General features: G+C 43.3%; 1 protein-coding gene across 1 annotated transcript in view; it reads left to right on the top strand.

Moving 5' to 3' along the window:
- The window catches only part of UTP20 (UTP20 small subunit processome component), a gene marked incomplete in the record, with an annotated part of 2,478,305 nt that overhangs the window by 1,238,475 nt on the left and 1,214,867 nt on the right, over nt 1-24,963 (top strand). Inside the window, 1 exon segment of the mRNA XM_044087776.1 lies at nt 1,932-2,114. Coding sequence (XP_043943711.1) covers nt 1,932-2,114 — 183 coding nt within the window.

Here is a 24,963-nt window from a genome sequence, read left to right as displayed (position 1 = left end):
TGTACAGCTTTAAGGATATTACACTGGCTTGATCTTCCCAACATTATTCCTTACAACCAACTCTCTCTAACTCACAAAATTGTAACACAACCAACCATAACCCCTGCACTACAAAATCTCATCCTTCCTTACAGTTCCAGCAGACCACTTCGCTCTAACAATAAGAACTCACTCACCATGTCCAAGGCCAACAACACTGCAGGGGAATCTTTATTCTCCAGCAATATATCTCGTATATGGAACTCTCTTCCCTAACTCCATTCTCCCAGTCTCATCCACTAACCATTTTAAACCATCACTTAAGCTTATCACTTAAAGCTTTTCTAAAAATAAGAGGCTATGTTCCTGTACTAACCCCTCACGAATGCTCTGATATATCACAGTATACCCCAACCATATCCGTCTTCTTCCACGGTGTTTAATCCTTTACTCCTACCAGCCTGTCTTAACCTTATGTCTTGACATAAGTCATACTTTACAAATAGTACTAGCTATGTTCAAAGCCTAGGTTTTGTTGTCAAGATGTAACAAATTTGTATTTTCTTATGTGTACTACAATTTGTGTACTTTATACTTTATTGATTATTGTAATGTGTGCATTAAAATTTACTGTTAGTCATGGAGCTTTTCTCCCTGGGCCTCCGCTGAAAAAGGACCTGTGTCCAGTCGTACTTTCCTGGTAAACAAATCTTAAATAAATAAAAATAGTAAAATAAAAAGGCATGTGCCAAGTATTGGCCTGTCTAAGCATCCCAAGGTTGGATCCTCTGTGGTCTTCGTAGGTGAACAGTGGCCCAGGAGACCACAGTCTCTCTTTCCTGTGTTGCCTAGCAGTGCAGTTGCAACTTGATATGTGTGGAGCAAGCATACCTCTCAACCTCTTAAGGCAAGAAATCTGGACAAAGCCTAATGTAATTGCAAGAGAAAAGCTCAAAAATTTGTGCAGATTTCAAATATTGCTCTTACAAACTTAGAAAGCAGCTAGAATAATAGTTTTTGTGTTAACTTGCATTTTTGAAGGATATCAATTCTGAAACTCAACTGTGTGCTAATAGTTTGTAGACTTTAATCCATAGTGATTTGTGAGAAAAAACATGTTTTTTTTGTATTGACAGACCAAAGATATGACTGAAAAATCTGGGCAGTTGAGAGGTACGAGGGGCAAGAAGTAATTGTCCTTTGCCACACTGGGGCTTAAGACTCTCAACTCTGCATCTCATATCTTCTTGTTCCATCCTTCCTAATGGGATTGATACTGGGGAAGTGCAGGGACCTTTTGAAGTCTGGGCTCAAAGAGAGAGGCTGCTTTCAGATCCTGTGTACAGCTCTTCATGTAGTTTTTTCAGTAACCATCTGTTTGGATTGTCAAGATGATTTGACTAGGGTTGTAGGCACTGGGCATGAACTTATTCTGTATGTTCCTTTTAAAGGAAGGCATGGTCTGTCTTCGCTAGGACTTACTGATCCTAGTTGATAATCTCAATAAGAGACAGCAGGAGTCACTCCTCTACTAAGGCACCTTGTCCTTTCCCATTCATCAGAAGCTAAAAATAAATTTAGATAATTCAAAAAAAAAAAAAAAAAGAAATAACGCATTGCATAAAATGTAGGCCTATTTGAACCTTTGAAGAAGAGATCCCATCACCCCGTAGTTATAAAGCCACGTTTCCTGTGCTGTCAAGAAACTACAAAACTGAGGAAATGCTCAAAGTCATGTTGCTTAATAAATCCATTATGTTCCTAAAAACTGTCTTGAGTTTCTGGTATCTGGTGAAGGCCCCCCCCCCCCCCAAGATATTTTGACAGTGTGAAGATGTAAGTGGTCCTCTTACCTAGGTACAGTTTTCTGCATTATATACCTCATGGTTTACTGTAAAAAAAAAAAAAAAAAAAAAGTAGCTAGGTTTATGTTTTCTGTTTTTTTTTTTCAGCAATGAGTACTACTGCAGTGATTTATTGGTAGCGCCAAGCCAGGATCTAAGAAAGAAAAGTAGTGTAGAGCCAATGGAAGATGCAGAAGAAGATGCAACAATGAAGGAGGAAGAGGAAGAATCTGGAAACACTGTAGAATCAAACAATCTGAGGAAAAAGAAACCTCGAAGAGCTGCAGCTAAGTAAGTTTTATTTCTTTAATTTTAAGTCAGTGTTTTACAAAATTTTAGCTTAGATGCAAGACAAAATATTGGTTGTTATAAAGATGGTTCTTGTTTTTCCTTTTATTATAATGAACCATTTGTTTAAAACTTGTATATAGATTTGATTCTTTTGGCATTTGGTTCATATATACCAGTATTCGAAAGGACTAGAAGGAATGAATATACCTTATCGCTTTTTATATCTGTGTGTTCTCATGCCTGTTAATTACATTTATGCCAAGCTTGAACCACCCCAGAAAGATGCCAAGTTAAACGTGTATTCCAAGGCATATATACTAAAACAAAATGTCCCAAGCCACTGCGGAAAAGAGGTCTAGTCCCAATTTGTACTATCATGGGCACTAGGATAAATAAAATACATAAATATGTGTATGTTGGTTACATCATCCTGACAAATCAAGCTTGGTCTACATCCTGGTATGGCATAATGAGTTCATACACTTTAATGGAAAATGACTTGAGCCTTATTGCCACTGGGAACATTTTTTTTAGTGTTGAATATGTACCACTAGATGGCATCTGAACATTTACTAAGGAATGTGTTTTACATTTATATTTTTACATTCGAACACTAGGGTGGAAAGTTTTTTATTAATAACTTTTATTATTGTATTAGGTGGATTGAGCTGTATTAAATAATTTTTATTATTGTATTAGGTGGATTGAATTGTATTAGCTTATTATATTTGTTCTACATTTTCCTTTTCTTATTCACTAAATATGTTTCTTTTGAACAAATGGTTATTTCACTTTTTGATATAATTAATGTGGGTTAATTAAGTGATTGGATAATTTCCGTGATTGATTTTTATGATATAGCATGTGTGTGTGTGGTGTTCATTATCTGATGAAGTCCTGATTGAAAGGGATGAAAATGAGGTGATTTGTTAAGGCATGTATACTTTTTAATAAAAGTTTTTAGTACATTATACCTCTGTGTGTTCGTGGTCCTCAGTGCCCTGTTTAGTTTGAGTTAGTAAATAAATAAATAAATATTTGTATGTTGGTTACATCATCCTGACAAATCAAGCACGTTCTACACCACAATGAGTAATAATGTTCATGCACTTTAATGGATAGCAATTCCCACAGACTACAGTGACAAAATGCATTTGAAAAATTAAACATTCAAGAAAAAAAAAACATGCATACAACAGGCATCAGAAACTAAAGAAAACTCAAGTAATAATGCAGGCTAATATTACATATAAATGAAGTGTGTCCTACCATTCAATTCAGTTGGAAAAAAATTGAGATTAGCAAACCTACAAAACCTAAATTACACAACAGCAGCACACACAGACACACAAAACACCACCGAACAAAGCATAAAAGTTGCACAGTTAGTATCAGTATATATAAAGCACCAGTAAAAACAGAAAATAACAGTTTTTGCCTTTTTATGTCTCCATGCTTGCTAACCATCAAACCTCTGTTATGGACATTTCTTCCCCAAACTGATGAGAGTGATCCATGGTATGGCCGTCAGTATGGCGGCCATGACAGGATTTTTGTTGTAGATCCCTAATTCAGCCTCCTTGGTGGTGAAATATGTAACCACATCACTGCCAGTGCTCCCCAAGCAGGATCGTACACACTGTGCCCTGCAAGAGCCACTGGGATCCTGGTTTGATTAGCCATGCTCCTCCCATAACTGTGGTCTCGCTGTCAGGATCACCATTTACCTGCCCCTAAAGCAGCAGAGAGAATGGCTGGAGAGCCACCAAATCCTTCCTCCCATGCAGATGCACAGATAAAAAAAAATCACCTTGCATACTCCTTGCTCTTCACCCATGCTGTTAATTGAATTTTGGTCATCTGTGTTGCAGACTGAGCTCTATCCCTGTAAACTGCAGAGACAGGTCTGCAAAACAACAGCAGTTTTAGCATGTAACATCGCATAGTAATACCAAGTTTACGACCGTGATCAGCATGAACACCTGCACAACAGCACAGTATTGATAAACCATATAGATCTGTGCCACAACAAGTAACACCAAACAACTGCTAATAAACTCTGTGTGCAGTAATACAAAAACACTATAATTTACTAAAAAAATAGAATTAATTGAAAAAAATCAAAAGAAAAGCAAAACAATCAGGTACACCTGTGTATGAAAAAAATAAATAAATAAAAGGCAAACATTTTTCTTGAATTTTAAAGGACCACATTTGTGATTTTTGTTGAAAATGCCAGCTCATGATATATATTCAGAGACCAGGACTGAAGCATGTGATATTATGCTCCAAACTTCAAGATACAGAAATCTTGAAGGTGATACATATAGTAACTATATGGAGGATGCATCACTAAACTTGGCAAAGCAGCCCTCTTTAGTCTGATTAGTGCAATTAAAAAAAATCAAAACTCATTATATGGCTAGAATGCCATATTTAACAGAGTAAATTGCAACCATACGTAACCACAATGGATAAAAGAATATGAAAAAAAGCTAGCTTTGCTCGAGACAAGAACCAGAGTGAGACTGTTGGATTTCAGAAGATGTGGTTATGAATAAGTGAGAAAAAGATAAGGTGGAGGCTGTTGGCATTGGTGTAAGTCAGAGATTTTGGGGAGTGCACACCTTCAGTGACAACTTTGTGTAGAATTCCCAGTGGATACTGGGGATCACTGGAGGTGCTTTGTCTTCATAGGGACAGGGCAGTGGAAGTTTGCTTCTTGTAAAAGCTGAAGACATGCCCCTCACACGTCTGTTGCACACCACCCCTTGGATATAACAAGCACACACAGTAAGCATGGCTAGAGCCTTAAGGGGGACTCCACCATTCTCCATTGTGAATGATGGCCCCCTCTTTCTGCTCATCTCTTACCTGAGGGGGAATAAACAAGCTGATTGGGTGAATGGGAGTGAAGCTGAATGGTTAGCCATGTTAATGGGAGCAAAAAAAAAAGTATTTTTAAATACAAAAACAGGGCAGTTCAAAATTCCAAAATAAGTAAGTAATTCAGTGAAATAATCCTAGACTGTAGATCATGCATACGTTTAAGAACCTAATTAACTAGAAAGAGAATGATAAAGCTGCACAACCCTGAACTACAGAATAAGACTGAATCACAGAAACTAATACACTTAATATCTTGAATTGTTGAATGTTTATACTGTGCTTTAAATAAGTAATGTAACTTAAGTTTGTGCCACAAGTGCTAAAATTAATCCCCAAAAATACACTCCCAGTATACTACATTAAGCTTTCACTAAAGACAGAGTAGCACAAACAGTAATATACACATCTCCAAAATAACATATACACAGTCACATAACACAGGGTGAACAGTCCAGTTGCAGCACAGAACAAGCACTGACTGCAACACTCATAAATAGACCCACATGCATTTACATAAATCATCCTAAACAAGTAACTGAACAATACCACAGTACATGAAGCACAACCGTACTCAAGCATAAAACAAATTCACATGTATAACACAGTATCACAATACAAGCACACTCTAACACAGGAACATATGCAACTGTAGTGCCCAAACCAACAGCAGTACTAAAAATTAAAAAAATGTATGCACCTCCACTTAAATCAAAGTTCATAGGCAAGTACTAGACTAGCTGCTCTGTTGTGGGCCATTTTAAGCCCCAACAGTTTCCTTTTTGGTGTCTGAATTAACCTAGCCCATGGTTGATAATTATGATACCTTTAGTGAGAATAAATGTAATCATACCATAGGTAATTTGAGGGGACCCATGCATGGGATAAAGTATTTTAAGAGTTGCCTCTATCCATTAATAATAAAGGGGACATTCTTGGCGGTAAATTTTTTATTATCCACCCTTACATTTAAGTTGCGCTTGAATATGCCCGGGGATGAGCTTTGTTTTATATGGATGGGTGTCTGTTCCAGAGCAGTGTGGTGTCCTCTGCAAGATATTCCAATCCCTCTAAACCATTCTGTTGATGTTACAGAAGAGGTTTAGAACCTCATTCTGTTGATGTTGTAGAAGAGGTTTAGAACCCTGGACCAAATATTTCTGATGCCATTTAGTGTACTGATGTGCAGTAGGTCTTTCAGTATTGTTGGAGGATGCCTTGTATGCCAGACACAGGTCACCTGTTAGCAGTCTGTAGGATACTGAGTAGAGTGACTTGGCTTTGAGCCCATCCATGTAGGACATATTGTTTAGACCTTTTATCCTTATAGTAAGGTGCGTGGAGTCTGCATGTCCTCACCACAGTCGAGTGGAGTTCGAAAGAGATGCGTAGAATGGGCGTGCCTTCGTTGAAGGTTGGGCATCGAGCTGGCACCTCAGCACCCGAAAAAAAAAAAATCTACTGCCAATCATTAGCGGACCAGAGTTCCGCTGTGGTGACCCCTAACCGGGAAAAGCCGAAAGAAGAAGATCCTTATAGTAAGGTATGTCGGTGGGCATTCCATTTGCATGTGTCTTGACAAGTATATGCCTAAGGGGGCATTATACTCAAATGACTGGCCTAATGAGGGCTGAGTAAGGGGGACCAATGACATCACTAACTCTAGTCACATTTCCTCTGTTTTTAAGCTGTGCAATATTAAAGGGCTTTCTTACTTCAAATAATGCATGTTTGTCGAAGTTGGGTCACTGTCTACATCAGTTCCCAGATCCCTAACAGCTCTTATGGGTGTGTTGTCAGTGTGATAATTCCATGGGGAAGACAACTTCCCAAGGATACAATAATGTATATTTCAGCATTTAGTTTCAGTCCATGATTCTGGCACCAGCTATTTGTTTAGGACAAACCTTTCTGCTGGGTGACTGTCATTTGGGGTGTCATTAACTGCTCCTGGCTTGCAGTCATCTGCAAACTTAGTCAGCCAGAGCTGCGTGATATTGGCTTTTATTTTAGAGAAGTAGATACCAAACAGAAGAGGCCCCAGCATCGAACCCTGGGGGACTTCACTGGTGACTGGTCTCTCTGCGGAAGTAATTTCCCTTATTTGATCTCCTGCATCCTATCTGCGAGACAGTTGGCAGTCTATTGGTTGATGAAGGAGTTTATTCCTTGTTTATTTAGCTTTTCTACTATGAGTGGGAAATTGTGTTAAAAGCCTTGGCCAGGTCAGGGTTTGTGGTGTGTAGTGATGTAAAGTTGTTCAATCTCACCGTTTGTTCTTACAACGGGTACGGCTCCGAGTCGGCCACTTTCCAAGCACAAGATCTTTCAGTAGCTCGAGGCACAGTACCTATCCCATGATGCTGTCTGACTAACCTCCGATCTAGTTTGCTGTTGCAACGGATCGCAAGTCTTCATTGTGCTCGAGCCAGTGAAGGTTTATTAAGAAGTATTTCTACAGCTAAGTTTACCTTTTATATATATATATATATATATATATCTGTTTTTCTACCAGTATCCTCTTGTTTATACTATCTTTTTATAGGGCTTTATCCCTGCTTAGTGTGTTTGATTGGAGCGATTTGCTCTTGGGCCTTGCCCTCTCTTCAGCTGGTTACATTCTTTACTATAGTTGTACAGGGATCTATCTTTTCTCCTATCCCACTTTTTGGCAAGATTGTTTTTTGATTATTATATTATTATTGGATTGTACTGTTGTACTTTATGTTATCAGGGATCTGATAATTGTGTTTTCTCTGTGTTTATCTTCTTGTGATTGGATAGTACTAGTGTACTTGATATTATCAGGGATCTGATAATTGTGCTTTCTCCTGGACATGACGGCTGACCAAAAGCAAAAGTCTGGATTTAAAAGATGTGACTGTGGCCAAAAAATGTCAATAACAGATAACCACATTTCTTGTGTTTATTGTTTGGGACCTCTCCATTTGCAGGAGGATTGTTCCATCTGCCACTCTTTTAGTGGCAGAGTTCTGTTAGAGAGACGTAGGAAACAAATTGATTGAGGTCTCAACCCCTGAGTTTCAATAAGCTTTGGACAAGTCCGACCAGACCTCCAAATCTTCGAAAGGGTCGAAGTCGTCTCGGGTGTCCTCGGAGCCTAAGTCTTCGGCTCCGAGCACCTCTGTTAAGGTGCGGTCACCGGTTCCTAGGTCTTCGGAACCGTGTGCTGAACTGATGATTCGGAGCCAACCTTTGATTTTGGAGCCGGTATCGGAGACTTGAAAATCTCCGATACTTAGGTTTGTAGCTTCTTCGGCCCCTTCGACACACTCTTCAAGGATGTCAGATATTGATGTGGACCGTGTGGTGCAGAGGCTCTTGGAGAACCAGGCATTGGCTAAACTGCTCTTTGCTTCATCCCAACTGGGTTCGAGCCATGTTCCCGCCCCATTGCCTGTGACTACTCCTCCTCCAAGCCTACCCAGGCCTTCGGAGCCGGAAGATATGATGGTTGTGGAACCCGTGGAGCAGAGTCCTGTTCCAGTGACTTCAGTTCCACAAACCCTGACCTTCTTAGGTGCCATCCGAAGAGTCTCGGATCCAATACTCTCTTGTCGGTTCCGGGGGGGAGAGTCGAACCGACTCATCGGTTCCGACACTTCTCCTCAGGGCTTCAGTGCAGGTGAGCTTGGCTCCATCCTCTGGTTTGGAGCCCTCGGTCTCGGCACCTGCGAGGCCTCAGTCTTCCTTGGAACCGGTGGCCACCTCGGGCCGAGAGTCCGGGGCCTTTGATGCCATGAGGAGCGTGTTGTCTGTTCAGACCCACACTACAAGTCTCTCCTCTTCCTCCCTGAAGATGAAGATGCCTCTTTGTCTAAAGCACCTACTAAGCGTCGAGACCCAGAGCCTCAGGTATCTCCTTTGGGTGAACCCTGCCCTACTGAAACTTCACCAGCTGCCCCCACTGATGAAGTTCCCAGAAAGAGACTCTGCAAGAGGAGGCATTTGGATTCCCCTCAGGAATCCTTGACATCAGACACAGACTTAGAGGAATCGTAAGGGTTCCCATGGTCCCCCTCGAAGGATGTCTCCTTTGCAGACATCTTAGAAATACTTAAGCAGAGGGGCGACTGGCAGTCTATTCGCCCTACTGAGGATGAGTCAGTGCTCCTGAAGGCCTTTGGGTCTCAGCCCTCCACCTCCTGGGTTACTCCGCCCTTCAATGAACTAATGGATGTGGTCTCTTGAAGGGCGTGGGAGTCCCCTGACACCATGGAACCAGTCCCTCGGAGGCCCAATAAATTCATCACTGCCCCTCAAGAGAAATCGTTCCTCACCAAAGGAGTCCCTGTTGATGCCATGGTGGTGGCGGCGGCCACCAAGAAAGAGATGTCAGAGACTTCCTCTACTGTCCATCCTCTTAATAAAGATTCCAGGACGATGGACAGATAAGGGAAACACATTTTTAGTTCTGCGACATTTGCCTTGAGATCGCTTAACTACTTGACCCATTTTACTCGCCTTCAACGAGATCTCCTTCAAGAACTCGGAGATACTCTAAAGGGTAACACAGATGAGGCTATTTCGGAAAAGGTTACAGCTCAGCTTTCTACCCTTAATTCTGTTAACTCATCCATGCGGCTCATTTCTTATGCAGCCGAGGGATCAAGTCGAGCAGCAGGTTTAGCGATTGCTCTGCGGAGACTGTCCTGGATGCGCTTGTGTTCCTTTGTGGAAGCCTTCACGTCTTCCTTAGTGGAAGCCTTCAAGTCTTCCTGTGTGGAAGCCTTCAAGTCTTCCTTTGTGGAAGCCTTCAAGTCTTCCTTTGTCAGTACCCCATTTGATCATTTGATGGCTCTTCATTGTTTGGGCCTAAAGTCAAGGAGACCCTCACTAGGTGTGAGCAGGAAGGAAAGACTCTATCTGCCATAGGAGTCCGTTTTTCCACCCCTACTAGACCATACCCCAAAGGGCAAAGAGGTGGAAAAATGTGGTTCCAGAAGTCCCAAGGAGCTTTCCAGAACACACGTAGTGAACCCCCCTTCAGGGGCAGAGGAGGAGGCAATAATGGAAGATGCCGCTTTGGCGGCAGAGGGGGTCTGCAGAACCAGGGTGACAGGGTGCAGTTTCCTGGCAAGCCCTATCAGCACACCTGAGAGGAGGCCCGACTGTCCTACTCTGGAGGCAGTCGGGGGTCGCTTGGCCTTGTACCCAGACACCTGGCTAGGAATTACTTCAGATTCTTGGGTACAAAACATAGTTACCAGAGGTTACCTCATTCCCTTTGTAGAACCCCCGTTACCCACAAAAAGAATCCCAGATGTTCCATCCAGTCTGAGGAATCAAGCAGTCACAGAAATCCAAAACCTGCTAGAAAAAAAGAGTCATCCAGCCAGTCCTGGCGGACCAGATAGGATCCAGAACTTACTCCATATTCCTTTTAGTTCCAAAGAAAATGGGGGACTGCTGGTCCATTTTAGACCTCAGCAAACCCAATACATTCGTAAAGGAGGAGAAGTTCCATATGGTCACGCTTCAGTCGATACTCCCATTCCTGGGAATGGGCGATTGGATGTGCTCTTTAGATCTCAAGGATGCGTACTACCACATCAAAATGGCCAGACCATCCAGAGATCACCTGCGTTTCCAGCTGTAGGCCTGTCATTACCAATTTCGAGCTCTGCCCTTTGGTCTCACTACAGCCCCCAGAGTGTTCACCAAATGTATGGCAGTAGTTACGGCTCACCTGAGGCATCTAGGATTCCTTGTGTTTCCGTATCTGGACGACTGGCTCCTATCCACCACCACCACCACCAGGCATCAATTCATTCAGTCCAGAGATCATATGATCAATCTCTGTTCTCGGTTAGGAATAACCATAAATTTTGAAAAATCTGCTTTATTACCATCACAGCATATCTCATTTATCGGAGCAGACCTAGACACCACCACCGCCCTGGTCAGATTACCTCTAGAAAGAGTCACTTCTCTAAGAAGTCGTGTCATGCTTTTTACACGAAAAGAAAGTACCTGCTTCTCAGGTGTTAAAACTCTTAGGCACAATGGCAGCTTCCCTCATAGCAGTACCTCTGGGCCAGATGCACATGAGGATACTCCAATGGTTGCTTTTCACCCAGTGGTCCTACCAACAGCTCCCGATGTCATTCAAGATTCTGTTGACAGATGTTTGGAAGAGAGACCTTCTCTGGTGGTTGAACAGCCACCAGGTGACAGTAGGTCGACCGTTTATATTACCCCCTCCAGTATCCACGGACGCTTCCCTGATAGGGTGGGGCTTTTTCAGGGAAAGACTGGCCAAGGCACCTGGTCAGAGATGGAATGTCATTTGCACATCAACGTCCTGGAGTTGAGAGCAATGCTTTTAGCATTGCAGCACTTTCACGACTCTCTACCTCAGAGGATGATTGCGATTCAGACAGACAACATGTCGATAGTCTGGTATATCAACAAACGGGGGAATCAAATGGTACCCCTTATGCCAAAAAGCTTTGAGGATTTAGAAGTGGGCTGTATCCACCAGGCGCTTTCTAGTAGCAACACACATCCTGGAGAAATCCAACGTGATAGCGGACAAACTGAGCAGAGCGATTTTGTTACCCCACGAGTGGTCCCTCAAACAAAATGTGGCAGAAAGGATATTCCGCAGATGGGGCCAGCCTTGCTGCGACCTATTTGCATTTCCGATGAATGCCAAATGCAGAAGCTACTTTGCTCTCAACCCACCACCGGGGGACAGTCCCAGGGATTTACTTGTGCACGATTGGCCCTCAGGTCTGCTTTATGCCTTTCCTCCAACCCTACTGATTCCCAGATTCTCGATGAAAGCAAAGGGCTCAGGAAGGACAGTTATTCTGATAGCCCCTTTTTGACCTCTGCAGATATGGTTCCCCTTTCTTCATCAATACCAGCTGGAAGAACCTTGGTTTCTGGACCCAGTGCCAGACCTTCTTACGCATTCGTCAGGAGTTCTTCACCCCTCTCTTCAGTTCTTCAAACTGACAGCTTGGCTGCTCCACTTCCCAACCTAGCCAGGTCATATAATCTGTCTTCCAAAGTTCAAGATATTCTGGTTTCCTCTCATAAAGTCTCCACTAGGAAACTGTACAGTAGTAAATGGAAATGATGTGAGAGTGTTCAGTCTCGCCGTTTGTTCTTACACATGGGTTCGGAGCCGATCCTCGGCTCCGTGTCGGCCGCTTGCAAGCTCTGCATCGAGAAGAAGCTCGAGACAACCTAATACCCACAATCCCCCTCTGCCTTTACCTCAGATCTAGTTTGCCGCTGCTGCATTCGCATCACTGGGTCGAGCTCGAACAACTAAAGCTAAGATTAAGAATTTTTTTCTTGTTATTTCTACTAAATTTCTTCTGTAAACTTTGTTTAGTGACTAAGTGTGTGTGTGTGGTTCGGTTGAGGAATTCTCGGTTCCGTTTAAGTTTAACTTTAAACTTATTAGAGTTTCCCTCGGGGCCTACCACCCCTTTCTGATTTGACAACTGGATAGACATTTTTTTTTTTTCTTTAACTGGATTTGACAATTTCACCGGATTTGACTTACTACCTGGACTTGACTTCTAACCCTTTTTACCACATTAACTTTAAGATGTCTGAGAAGACTAAATCTGGATTTAAGTGTTGCCAATGTGGGCAAAAAATGTCAGTAACTGACAATCATACTTCCTGCGTCTACTGTCTTGGCCCTCTCCATCTGCAAGAAGACTGCTCTATTTGTCATTCTTTCAGTGGGAGGGTCATGACAGGCGCAGGAAACTCATGGATAGGGGTTTATTGAAACCTTCCTTTCAAGAGGCTCTGGATGCTTCAGACCAGGCATCCAAATCCTCGAAGGAATCGAAGACGTCGGAGCCCAAGTCATCGGCTCCGAGCTCTTCGGTTAAGGTTCGATCACCGGTTCCACAGACCTCGGGGCCGAGTGTTCAACTGTTGTCAGTGTCCGAGCCTCGAGTCTTGGAACCGGTGATGGAGCTCCCTCCCCCGACACTGTTGAGGTCGGCTCCGTCTTCGATTCCTTCGACCCGTTCTTCCAGGCCCCTCTCCGACACCGATGTTGACCGCGTGGTGCAGAAGTTACTGGAGAATACGGCCTTATCCAAACTTATCTCGGTTTCCACCCAATTGGTGTCGAGACTTGAAGGCCTTCCATTATCTCCATCTGTTCCTCCTCCGAGACCTGTCCAGTCTTTGGAGCCGGAAGAGGCTGATCTACTGATTGTGGAGCCCTCGGTGCCAGAACCGTCTTTTTCTCGGTCGGCTCCGTTCACCTCGACTCCGTCGGATCCGGTACCGGAGTCTCGGAGCCGAAGATCCATCCTTGGTTCCGGGACCGAGAGTTGAACCGATGTTTCGGTTCCGACTCTCCCTCTCGGGGCCTCGGCTCGGATCGATTCGGTTCCGTCCTCGGGGTCGATACCTTCGGTGCCTGTTTTGGGGATTCTCCCCATTTCTTCGGAACCGGGAGATACCTTGGCTCGGGACCCGGGGGCCTTCGATCTCATAAGGAAGGTCTTGTCTACTCAGACAACCACATCAGTAGAAGCAGCCTCTCCTCCCCATAAAGGACCGTTATCCTCCTCTGCACCAACGGCCACATCCAAGCGTCGAGCACCGGTGTCTCAGCCACCCCTGGAGGGTGCCCCCTCTTCCTCGGAGGCTTCTTCGGATGCTCCCCCCGAAGAAGTCCCTAGGAAAAGATTGTGTAAGAGGAGGCACTTAGATTCTCCACAAGAATCATTGACATCGGACACTGACTTGGATGAGTCAGAAGGGTCCCCAAAGTCACCTTCAGAGGATGTCTCTTTTGCTGACATCTTGGAGATCCTAAAACAGAGAGGTGATTGGCAGTCCTTTCCCCCTTCTGAGGATGAGTCAGTCTTGCTGAAGGCATTCGGTGCTCGCCCTTCCTCCTCCTGGGTCACTCCGCCCTTCGATGAGTTAATGGAGCTGATTGCTCGAAGGGCGTGGGAGACACCTGACATGGTGGAACCAGTCCCTAGAAAGCCTAATAAGTATATAACTGCACCCCAAAACAAGGCTTACCTCACAAAGGTAGTTCCAGTGGACGCTATGGTGGTGGCAGCGGCCACGAAAAAGGAGATGTCGGAATCTTCCTCATCTGTCCATCCGCCTAACAAAGATTCTAGGACTATGGACAGGTACGGGAAGCGCATTTTTAGTTCAGCGGCTTTTTCTATGCGATCCCTGAACTATTTGACTCACTTTACACGTCTACAGAGGGATCTAATCAAAGAGTTGGGAGATACCCTCCAGGGTACTACAGATGCTGCTGTTTCAGAGAAAGTTACAGCACATCTCAATACCCTTACATCCATTGTTAACTCATCCATGAGGCTGATCTCATACGCAGCCGAAGGATCAAGTAGGGCAGCAGCTTCAGCGATTGCTCTTCGTAGACAATCCTGGATGCGCTTATGTTCATTTGCGGAAGCCTTCAAGTCTTCCTTTACTAACGCCCCATTTGATGGTGCCACTCTCTTTGGCCCCAAAGTAAAGGAGACCCTTACCCGGTGTGAACAGGAGGGAAAGACTCTGTCTGCTGTCGGAGTCCATTTTTCCACCCCATCCAGACCGTACCCCAAAGGGCAACGCGGTGGAAAAATGTGGTTTCGAAAACCCCAAGGATCTTTCCCAGGCACGCAGGGTGATGCCCCCTCTAGAGGCAGAGGAGGGGGCAGAGGTGGAAGACGCCGCCCTGGCGGCAAAGGGGGTCCGCAAAACCAAGGTGACAGGGATACACCCCCTGGGAAACCTTTCCAGCACTCCTGAGAGGAGGCCCGACTGTCCTGCTCTGGAGGCAGTCGGGGGTCGCTTAGCTTTATACCCTCAGGCCTGGCAAAATCTTACTACAGACAACTGGGTAAAAAGCGTGGTTACCAGAGGTTACAGAATACCCTTTCTATCCACTCCCATTCCAAAGAGAAGACTCCCAGATGTGCCGCCCCATCTGCGAGACCCAGCAGCTATAGAAATTTCAAAGCTGCTAGAAAAAAGAGGCATCCAACCAGTCCCAGCGGACCAAATAGGATTTGGAACTTACTCAAGGTTCTTTTTAGTTCCAAAGAAGACAGGGGACTGGAGGCCGATTCTGGACCTAAGCAACCTCAACACCTTCGTCAAGAAAGAAAAGTTCCGAATGGTCACGCTTCAATCGATCCTTCCATTCTTACAGAAGGACGACTGGATGTGCTCAATAGATCTGAAGGACGCATACTACCACATCAAAATGGCCAGGGCGTCCAGAGATCATTTGCGCTTCCGGCTGGGAGCCAGTCACTATCAGTTTCGAGCCCTGCCCTTTGGTCTGACCTCAGCCCCCAGGGTTTTCACCAAATGCATGGCAGTGGTAGCGTCTCATCTGAGACGCCTAGGATTCCAGGTGTTTCCGTATCTGGACGACTGGCTCCTTTCTGCCACCACCCGGCGTCAACTGATACAGGCCAGGGATTACACACTACAACTTTGTGTTCACCTCGAATTTCCGTAAATTTGAAAAATCTTTACTACAGCCATCACAGCATATCTTATTCATAGGAGCGGAATTAGATACGCATCATTTAATTCTAAGGCTCCCTCCAGAAAGGATAGCCTCACTACAAAGCCACATTTCTCTCCTTCTGTCATCCAGAAAATCCCCAGCAAAACTGGTTCTGAAGGTCTTGGGTCTCATGGCAGCTTCTCTCATTGCGATACCATTGGGAAGACTGCACATGAGAGTTCTACAATGGCTACTGTTTGCACAATGGTCGTTCCAACAGCTACCTCTGACACACGAAATTCTGATTACAAACACATGCAAATCACATCTGGCCTGGTGGCTTCAGACTTGCAACCTTTCCAGCGGAAGACCATTTGTGCTACCCACGCCGACAGCTACGGTAACCACGGACACTTCCCTGATAGGGTGGGGGGGCATCTTTCAGGGACAGACAGTCCAAGGCGAATGGACCAATTTAGAGTACAATCTGCACATCAATGTTCTAGAGTTGAGGGCAGTGTTTCTAGCGTTGCAACACTTTGCTCCCCTTCTTCCTCTAGGGACTATTGCAGTTCAGACAGACAACATGTCTGTAGTCTGGTACATAAACAAGCAAGGGGAACCAGGTCTTATCAGCTATGCAGAGAGGCCATGAGAATTTGGCAATGGGCGGAGTCCATGGGTCGCTTTCTGATCGCAACGCACATCCCGGGGTCATCCAACGTCATAGCCGACAGGCTGAGCAGAGCAATCCTGTTGCCTCACGAGTGGTCCCTCAAACAGTCAGTTGCGAAGACGATTTTTCGCAAGTGGGGCCAGCCTTCCTGCGATCTTTTTGCGTCTCCAATGAACGCCAAATGCAGGAGCTACTTTGCCCTATTACCCCCTCCAGGGGAAGTCCCCAGGGACGCGCTGGTGCACGATTGGCCCCGGGTCTCCTGTGCGCTTTTCCTCCCTTTCCCCTGATTGCAAAGTTTCTGCAGAAAGCCAACAACCTTCAAAGGACGATAATCCTCATTGCCCCATTCTGGCCTCGTCAAATTTGGTTCCCCTTTCTTTTGCAACACCGCATTCGGGGACCTTGGATTCTGGACCCAGAGCCAGATCTACTGACTCACTCGTCAGGAGTTCCTCACCCCTCTCTCGAATCACTCCATCTAGCAGCTTGGCTGCTCCGCTTCCCTTTTTAGCCAGGTCTGATTCTCTTACACCGGCAGTTCAGAATATACTAGTGGCTTCTCATAAAGCTTCCACTACAAAGACCTACTTTAGTAAATGGAAGCGTTTTGTCTTCTGGGCAAATTCACATCATTTGGACCCTGTCATAGCTCCGTTAAACAAGATCTTGGAGTTCTAAACAGAATTGTTCCATCAAGGAGCTTCTCCCGCCACTTTAAGAGTGCAATTGGCTGCCATTTCCAACTTTCTTGTGGAAGAATGTGGGGCACCTATTATGGCTCACAGACTTTGTAAAGCCTTTTTAAAAGGATCTTTCCATATTAGACCACCAGTTAGAACTCCTACATCACCTTGGAATCTGAATCTTTTACTATCTAAATTGATGTTGCCCCCTTTTGAACCAGCCTCCTCTTGCCCATTGAAGTATTTATCGTGGAAGACTCTCTTCTTGGTAGCCATTACATCCGCTAGGCGAGTGTCTGAGCTTCAGGCTCTTTCTATTAAACACCCTCATTTGATCTTTCACTCTGACAGAGTATCTCTTCGCACTAATCCATCCTTTCTCCCCAAAGTTTGCTCTGCCAATAACATTAATCAGTCCATTGAATTACCTACCTTTTTCAAGAATCACTCTAATAAGTTAGAGTATATGTTACACAAATTGGATGTCCATAGACAACTCGGGTTTTATTTGGATAGAACAAAGGATCACAGGAAATCTGATCAACTTTTTGTAGCCTTTGCTGACAGCAGGAAAGGTGTAGCGGTTACTAAACGAACTCTTTCCAAATGGCTAACTGATTGTATTATATACGTTTATGATTCTTCAAATCAAACTTTATCTGTCAAACCTAAAGGACATTCTACAAGATCAGTGTCTACATCCCTGGCTCATGCAGCTCGCCTACCATTAGACACGATTTGTGCGGCTGCTACTTGGGCTAAACCACATACATTCATCTCTCATTACAAAGTGGACAGGGTTTCTAGGGACAGGGCAACCTTCGGTTCCACTGTGCTCAAGAACGTTCTCCCGTGAGTTCCTCAGGAGCATGGAGCTAGGGACGCTACCCATGTGTAAGAACAAACGGCGAGATTGAACACTCTCACATATAGAAGTTATGTCCTTACCATAACGTTCCATGTGGAGTGTTCATCTCGCCTTTGTTCTTACATTCCCACCCTCCCACCCTCAGGAAGAACGTTCAATTTGGTGCCTGGTCTGGAGTATTCTCCTCCTGCTTTTGCAGTGTTGTATATGGATGATGTACATGTGTATATATATATATATATATATATATATATATATATATATATAGATGATTTCTTGCTTTATGTAATTTTTGGCATGAGTGTGCTCTCTCTGACTGCTGGTTTGCTTGCAAACTAGATCTGAGGTAAAGGCAGAGGGGGATTGTGGGTATTAGGTTGTCTCGAGCTTCTTCTCGATGCAGAGCTTGCAAGCGGCCGACACGGAGCCGAGGATCGGCTCCGAACCCATGTGTAAGAACAAAGGCGAGATGAACACTCCACATGGAACGTTATGGTAAGGACATAACTTCTATTTTTGTTTACTGGGCCTCTCAACGCGATATTGATCCCTATGTTGCCCCTCTTGATAGGGTTCTGGAATTTCTCAGAACGATTTTTCAGGAAGGTGCTGCAGCGGCCTCTGTTCAATTAGCCGCTATATCTAATTTTCACTTGGGGATTGAAGGGTCTAATCCTGTGTCACACAGATTATGTAAAGCGTTTTTTGAAAGGGACTCATCACCTAAGGCCACCCATCAGACAACCAGTTGCACCATGGAACCTAAATTTAATATTATCTCAACTGATGCTTCCCCCCTTTGAGCTTGCATCCTCTTTCCCCTTGAAGTTCATATGTTGGAAAACATTATTTTTGGTGGCTATTACTTCAGCTCGTAGAGTTTCTGAACTTTAAGCTCTTTCCCCTTACTTGGTATTTTTTCCTGATAGTGTCTCTCAGGACAAATCCCACTTTTCTTCTGAAGGTCTGCTCCGAGACTAATCTGAATCAGTCTATTGAGTTGCCCACTTTTTTCAGACATCATTCTAATAAAATGGAGTATATGCTACATAAACTTGATGTCCACAGACGAGATTTTGCTTGGACAGAACAAAGGATTTTAGAAAATCTGAACAGCTTTTTGTCTCCTACGCTGACAACAAAAAAGGGCTATCAGTGTCTAAAGTTACCTTGTCTAAATGGTTATCAGCTTGCATAAAGTTTGTATATTCTTCAACTAATCAGACCTTAGAATATAAGGTGAAAGCTCATTCCACTAGGGCGGTATCCACATCTGTAGCTCACCAGCTCGTTTGCCTTTGGACACCATTTGTGCAGCCGCCACTTGGTTAAAACCACATACATTTATCATTCATTACAAAGTGGGTAGGGCCTCCAGGGACAGAGCTTCCTTTGTTTCCACTGTTCTCAGGAATGTACTCACATGAGCCACCCAGGGTTTGGGTGCTTGGGACGCTACCCACGTGTAAGAACAAATGGCGAGATTGAACAACTTCACATAAAGAAGTTATGTTCTTACCATAACGTTCCATGTGAGTTGTTCATCTCGCATTTGTTCTTACATTTCCCACCCTCCATCCCCCTCCGGGTTCTTGAAGACTGGTTACAACTGGAGGTCTGGTTTGGTTTGTCTGCTGTCCTTTACTTCTACCAGACTTCTTCCTGTGGTTAACTGTACATATATGTTTTTATATGTTTTTTTATATATACACATATTGACATTTAGGGTATGTTAGGCTGTTCCTTTGTTGCTGGATTCAGCAAACTAGATCTGAGGGTTAGTCAGAGAGCATCATGGGATAGGTACTGTGCCTCGAGCTACTGAAAGTTCTTGAGCTTGGAAAGCGGCCGACTCGGAGCCGATGGATCGGCTCTGTACACGCGTGTAAGAACAAAGGCGAGATGAACAACTCACATGGAACGTTATGGTAAGAACATAACTTCTTTTTTTTTGCCTTCATGCATTGCTTTAGTGACCTTTTCAAATAAGTTTACTAGGATGAGTAAACATGAGCTGCCCTTGATGAATCCAAACTGAAACTGGTCCAGTGTTTGGAAGTTTCCTATGTCTTTATTGATTAGTTCAGTGATAAATCTTTCCATGGCTTTGCATATGAGGCTGGTCAGATTTAATTGCCTGGGTCTGTGGATGGTCCTCACTTATGCAGGAGAATAATTGCAGCTGTTCTCAATTTACTTGGTACAAAATCTGTATGAAGGCTGATAAGATATGTATTTCATTATCCTATGCTTACAGTAACATATGTATACAGGTATGCATACATAAAAAAGTAAATTTAATAAACTACTAATTTCACTGGCGCTAACTGCTACAATTCTAATACCCCCTCCCACCATAAAATTAAATAAGCAAGTAAACATCCCTAATACAAATTTGTATGCCTTTTGACCTGCCCCCCCCCCCCCAACCATTCTTCACGGTAGATGCTGGCCCACTCTTGCTACTCGACTCAAACCCTAATGAGAAAAAGATGAGCTATGAGGATCTTACTTCTGGGGAATAAACAGACCAGTGGAGGTGAGGCTGTATGGTCAGCCTTGTCACAAAAGAGAGGAGGGGGCATTAAGTAAAGGAACAGGGCAGTTCAACATTCCAGAATAAATAATTACAGTGAAATAATCATGTATAGTACATCATACCTACTTTTAAGAGCCTGAGTAACTAATAAGAGACAATTAAAGCTGCAGTATGCTAAACTACAAAATAAAAGACTGAAACCATAGAAACTACTCTACCTTATACAATAAATTGTTTGTTTACATTATATTATAAATCAGTAATCACACACCATAACACACATCTTCAACATAAAGTATGCACAGTTGTGCAACACAGTGTGAAAAGTGCAACCACTGGACAGAACCAGCACTAGCTACAGTATACACAACACCCATAAGCAGGGCCCACACACTTGCATAAATCAACCTAAGCAAGTACTCAAACAATTCCACAATACATGAAGTACAATAGTAGACAATAGTAAAAAATCCACAAATGTAACACAATATCACAGTAGAAATGCACTCATGCGTAAGCAAATACTCAGCCATAGTGAACAAACCAACAGTAATAAAAGAAAGACAAAGGCACACACACACACACACACACACACACACACAAGTAACTTCCCCAATCCTATGTTATAAAATATGTATTTACATTATCACATGCCTGTACATGTAGTAACATATGGGTGGGTGAGTGTGTATCTATATACATAAACATAAAAGTAAAATTAGTAAAGTAATAATTCTGAGCTATCTACTGCAATCCTAATAAAACCTTAAGACCTCTTTGATAAATAAACATTCCTTATACAAATCCGCTCAATGAAAACGTCATCACAAAAGTAAGAAGGTAAAACAAACAGAAAACTCTTAACTTGAATACACACATATCCCCAGAAACATAATGGGAAGCACACACTACAAAAGGATTTCAAACACCAAGTCATTCTGCTAATTCAAACTGCTGAAGCCACATCCACAGCTTGCCATAAATCCAACATAAGACTGCTGACTATATCGCCATGTCACAAACCCAGTCAGCTCCCCACAGTGTCGGGCTGTAGCAGCTCCATGAGTTTAACAAACTTGATTCCATGCAAGAAAGTCATTAAAATAAAATCTACCTACCAAAAAATACTGAACAAAGAGAACCTAGAAAAACTACCACACCTTATTCACAGAACCTTCACTGACTGCAACCGTAACACAGCACACTAAAGGCATGTAACATAACTGATCTAAAATAAATAAATGAAACTGATACTGATACTTGTCATCTATTCAGAGAACCCTAAACACTATACTGGTAATTCTCCAAACCAAAAAAGTTAAAACTAGTACAGTAAGGCTGCATTCCATTAAACTGTCAGCTGCATGACGAAGGGGGGAAAGAAACCTGATTAGTACCCAGATGACTTAGATTTGATTAATAGGCACTAGAGGAACCAGTGAATGGAAGGAAAGGAACAAAAAGGCTGTTCATTCTTGCCTCTCTGTCTGGGTGGAAGGATGGGGCCTGTGTAGCTGCTGTGTTAATAGTGTTATTGGAAAACACGATAGATGGTGCACACCAGGCTAGAGGAGATGGGGTCACTGAGGAAGTAATGAGCTACCCTAGAGGCAGAACCTTGGCCTCATAGTGCTCCATCGCATACTTCTTGAAGCTGGAACTCCAGATATGCATGTTACCCACATTGTCAGTGGCAGAGAATACCTGTGGCAAGCCTGGAACAAAATAGGGGAGTTAGAGCTTAAAAATCTGTCTGCCAGCATTATATTGCTCTATCCTTGATCTGCCCAACCCTTACCTCTGGCGGCCGAAGGAGAACAAATAAGCCAATTAGGTGGCCAGGGAAGTGTGCTGATGGTCAATAGGAGCTGACTGGGAAAAAACACTGAAATCAATGGCAAATGGTAATATACACAGAAAACTACCCCCCCCCCCCCCCAAAAAAAAAAAGATATATATGTGGGTCTGGGATATAATTAAATACCTGGCACTGTAAAACACAAGAGTACCAGATATTTTATTTATTATACCCCAGACACACACGCATTCCAGATTTATTTTCATTCCATCCCATCCTTTTTTGAAGTAGCTTACTATTTAAAATATCTGACTTATGTGAAGTATTTGGATATTTTATACTCACCTCTGTGCTACACATTTTCTTCCATTCTTGATCTTTAGATGCATGCATGCTTCCATAGTCTTTCTTTCTTTCCCAAATTTGTTTTTAGCATTGACCTCTTTTTTTCTGCAACTCTGTGTTCTCTCTCTCTGTGCCAGTTCTTGTCAGCAGTGCCACGGTGTTAACTTTTTGTGGGTACATTCCTACATCCCAGAAATTATCACATACATTATTTTTGGTCATGTGAGTGGGGTTATGCAGTCCCGTTCCACAGTTGTCTTTGGCAGGAACATTTTTCAAGGTTTGCTAGCACGAATCTGCCACCTTTCCTTGGATAACTGTCACTGAATCATTCAGAATGGATATTAAAGGCCTGTTGGCTGAGGTTGTCATGTAGAAGTTAGGATGTTATGTGGGGATGTATCACACTTCCAATATCTTTGGCAGCATCTGAGCCAGCAGGTCTGGCTTCCCACTGGAGGATTGTTATATTGCTGCTACATCTTGGCTTTTTTTCCTCTCCCTCTTAGTCATCATAACTCTTCACTGGTGAGAAAGTGATAATAAGCTGTGGGTACTGTCTCATAAATGGTATTCTCTTACTGGCAGTGGTGAGGTGTGATGTGGTGTGGAGGGCTGCCCATGGTGAACTGCTTGTATGCTTTACTGGTAGAAATCCTTGTGACGGAGAAATATTCAGAAAGAGTGCCAAGGAGTTTAGTGGCTGACATGAAGTCATAGTCCCTAGCAGATTTTATCGTAGGGATCACTGGAGCAGTGTTATTCCTTTACCCTGTAAAAAGCTGCAGGCGACCATCATCCCTTTTGTCTTGACTAGAGCTTTTGGATATCTCCAGAGTAGACATGTACTCTGTCCTATGTCTGGGATATAGCACGTTTGGCTAAAAAAATTAGGTAGAAGGAGAACAAATAAGCCAATTAGGTGGCCAGTGAGGTGTGCTGATGGTCAGCAGGAGGTGGCTGGGGGAAAAAAAAACACTGAATTTCATCTTCATTCTGTTAGCACCCCCCCCCCCATGCACACGCGTATGCGCACAAATAATTCTTTAGTGTTGATTGATTCTGTGCTTGTTGCATTTAAAAGCTGAGCTTTTTGGTGTAGATTTATTTCTGAAATTTGACAGCCATTGAAAAGATCACCACAGATGTGTGTGCCGAAGAGAAATTATGCCCAAATAGTACTATTTGCAAAACATCCATCCCTGCAAGTACCATCTTTGAGTTTAAGAAATTCACAGAAAATGTGTGTGTGAGTGACACATTGTTAACCCATCAACATCCCTTCCTTCTATTCCAGGAGTGTCTCATTAGCTAAAAGTGCAAGACATCTTTCTCGGATGAAGACCTCAGATTCTGGCTTTGATGAAGAGGACCTGTCATATTCAGAACAGTTTTCCTACACTTTGGGATGCAACACTGACAAGGGCGACAAACTCATCAGGCTGCAAAACTGTTTAGTTTGGAGAAAATATGAGCTTGCTGAGGGAACACTTCAAGTGGGCAACAGAGGTGATCTTGTATTTTTAAAAGGGAAATTAAAAACTGTTGTAAAGAGAGAACCAGAGCCTCTCTGCAGATTTCCAAAGTTTCAGCCATTTGAGGACACAGTTTGATTTCTAGCCTCAATCTCCTGTCCCTAGAAAGCATCCTTTTTGGTGCAGCTCAAGTTTTCTTGGATGCACGGCTCATCACTTTCTCTCATAATTTCTCCAAGACTTTTGGGTTTTTAATACCATGAATGGGAATGGACACCATTCCTAAGACAAAGTATGATTAAAGTTCATGAAATTACTATTGTTTCAGTCTTTGATGTCAGCCAGAAGTGCTCTTCACAACACCTGCAATGTGCCCAGTAATGATCCCTCCTACAGGTATGGGACTACATGTATTGGTAATGTATCTAAATACGATTGTAGATTCTTTTTTAGAAGACCCATTGCTCTTGCTGCTATTGGAACAGTCTAGGTATCTTTCTTCCACATTGCTCTTGTTTCTGCCTGCAAATCTTGATATTTTATGACTCTCTCACTCTCTCTGTATGCAAGGCATTGTAGTCACTGGGTGTGGTGATTTCCATGATCAATGCTACTTTTGTCTTCTTTTCATGGACCACCATATCCAGTTATCTAGCATCTATCTTTTGAACTGTTGGTAATGGGTGATCCCATGTGGTGTAGACTTCATCATTTTCTATTATGCTTTGTGGTTCATGTTTCCAGTGTTTTTCAGCCACTTCAGTACCCTAATGTTTGCATAATCCCCAGTGCAATAGTCTTGCCACATTATTATGCCTTTCGGTATAGTCCTTCTGCCATTAGTATGTCACAACCAGCAACGAGGTGTGCAACTGTTTCCAGTTCTACTTTACAAAACCTACATTTATCTGTTTCTCCCACATGTTCAATGGACTTTGTAAACCAACATGTACATAGCCCACTATCTTGGGCCACCAATATTAACCTTTCATCTCTTTGTTTGAATTTGCCTCTCCTTAACCATTCCTGCATTCCATCCTGATGAACATGAGGTTCTTCCAGAAGTTCTCTATGCTTG

Source organism: Protopterus annectens, chromosome 11.part0 (genome assembly GCF_019279795.1).
Source record: "Protopterus annectens isolate FY-2018-M chromosome 11.part0, PAN1.0, whole genome shotgun sequence".
Classification (NCBI taxonomy): Eukaryota; Metazoa; Chordata; order Ceratodontiformes; family Protopteridae; genus Protopterus; species Protopterus annectens.
The sequence above is the reverse complement of the archived record's forward strand: the minus strand, read 5'-3'. Positions and strand labels throughout refer to the sequence as shown.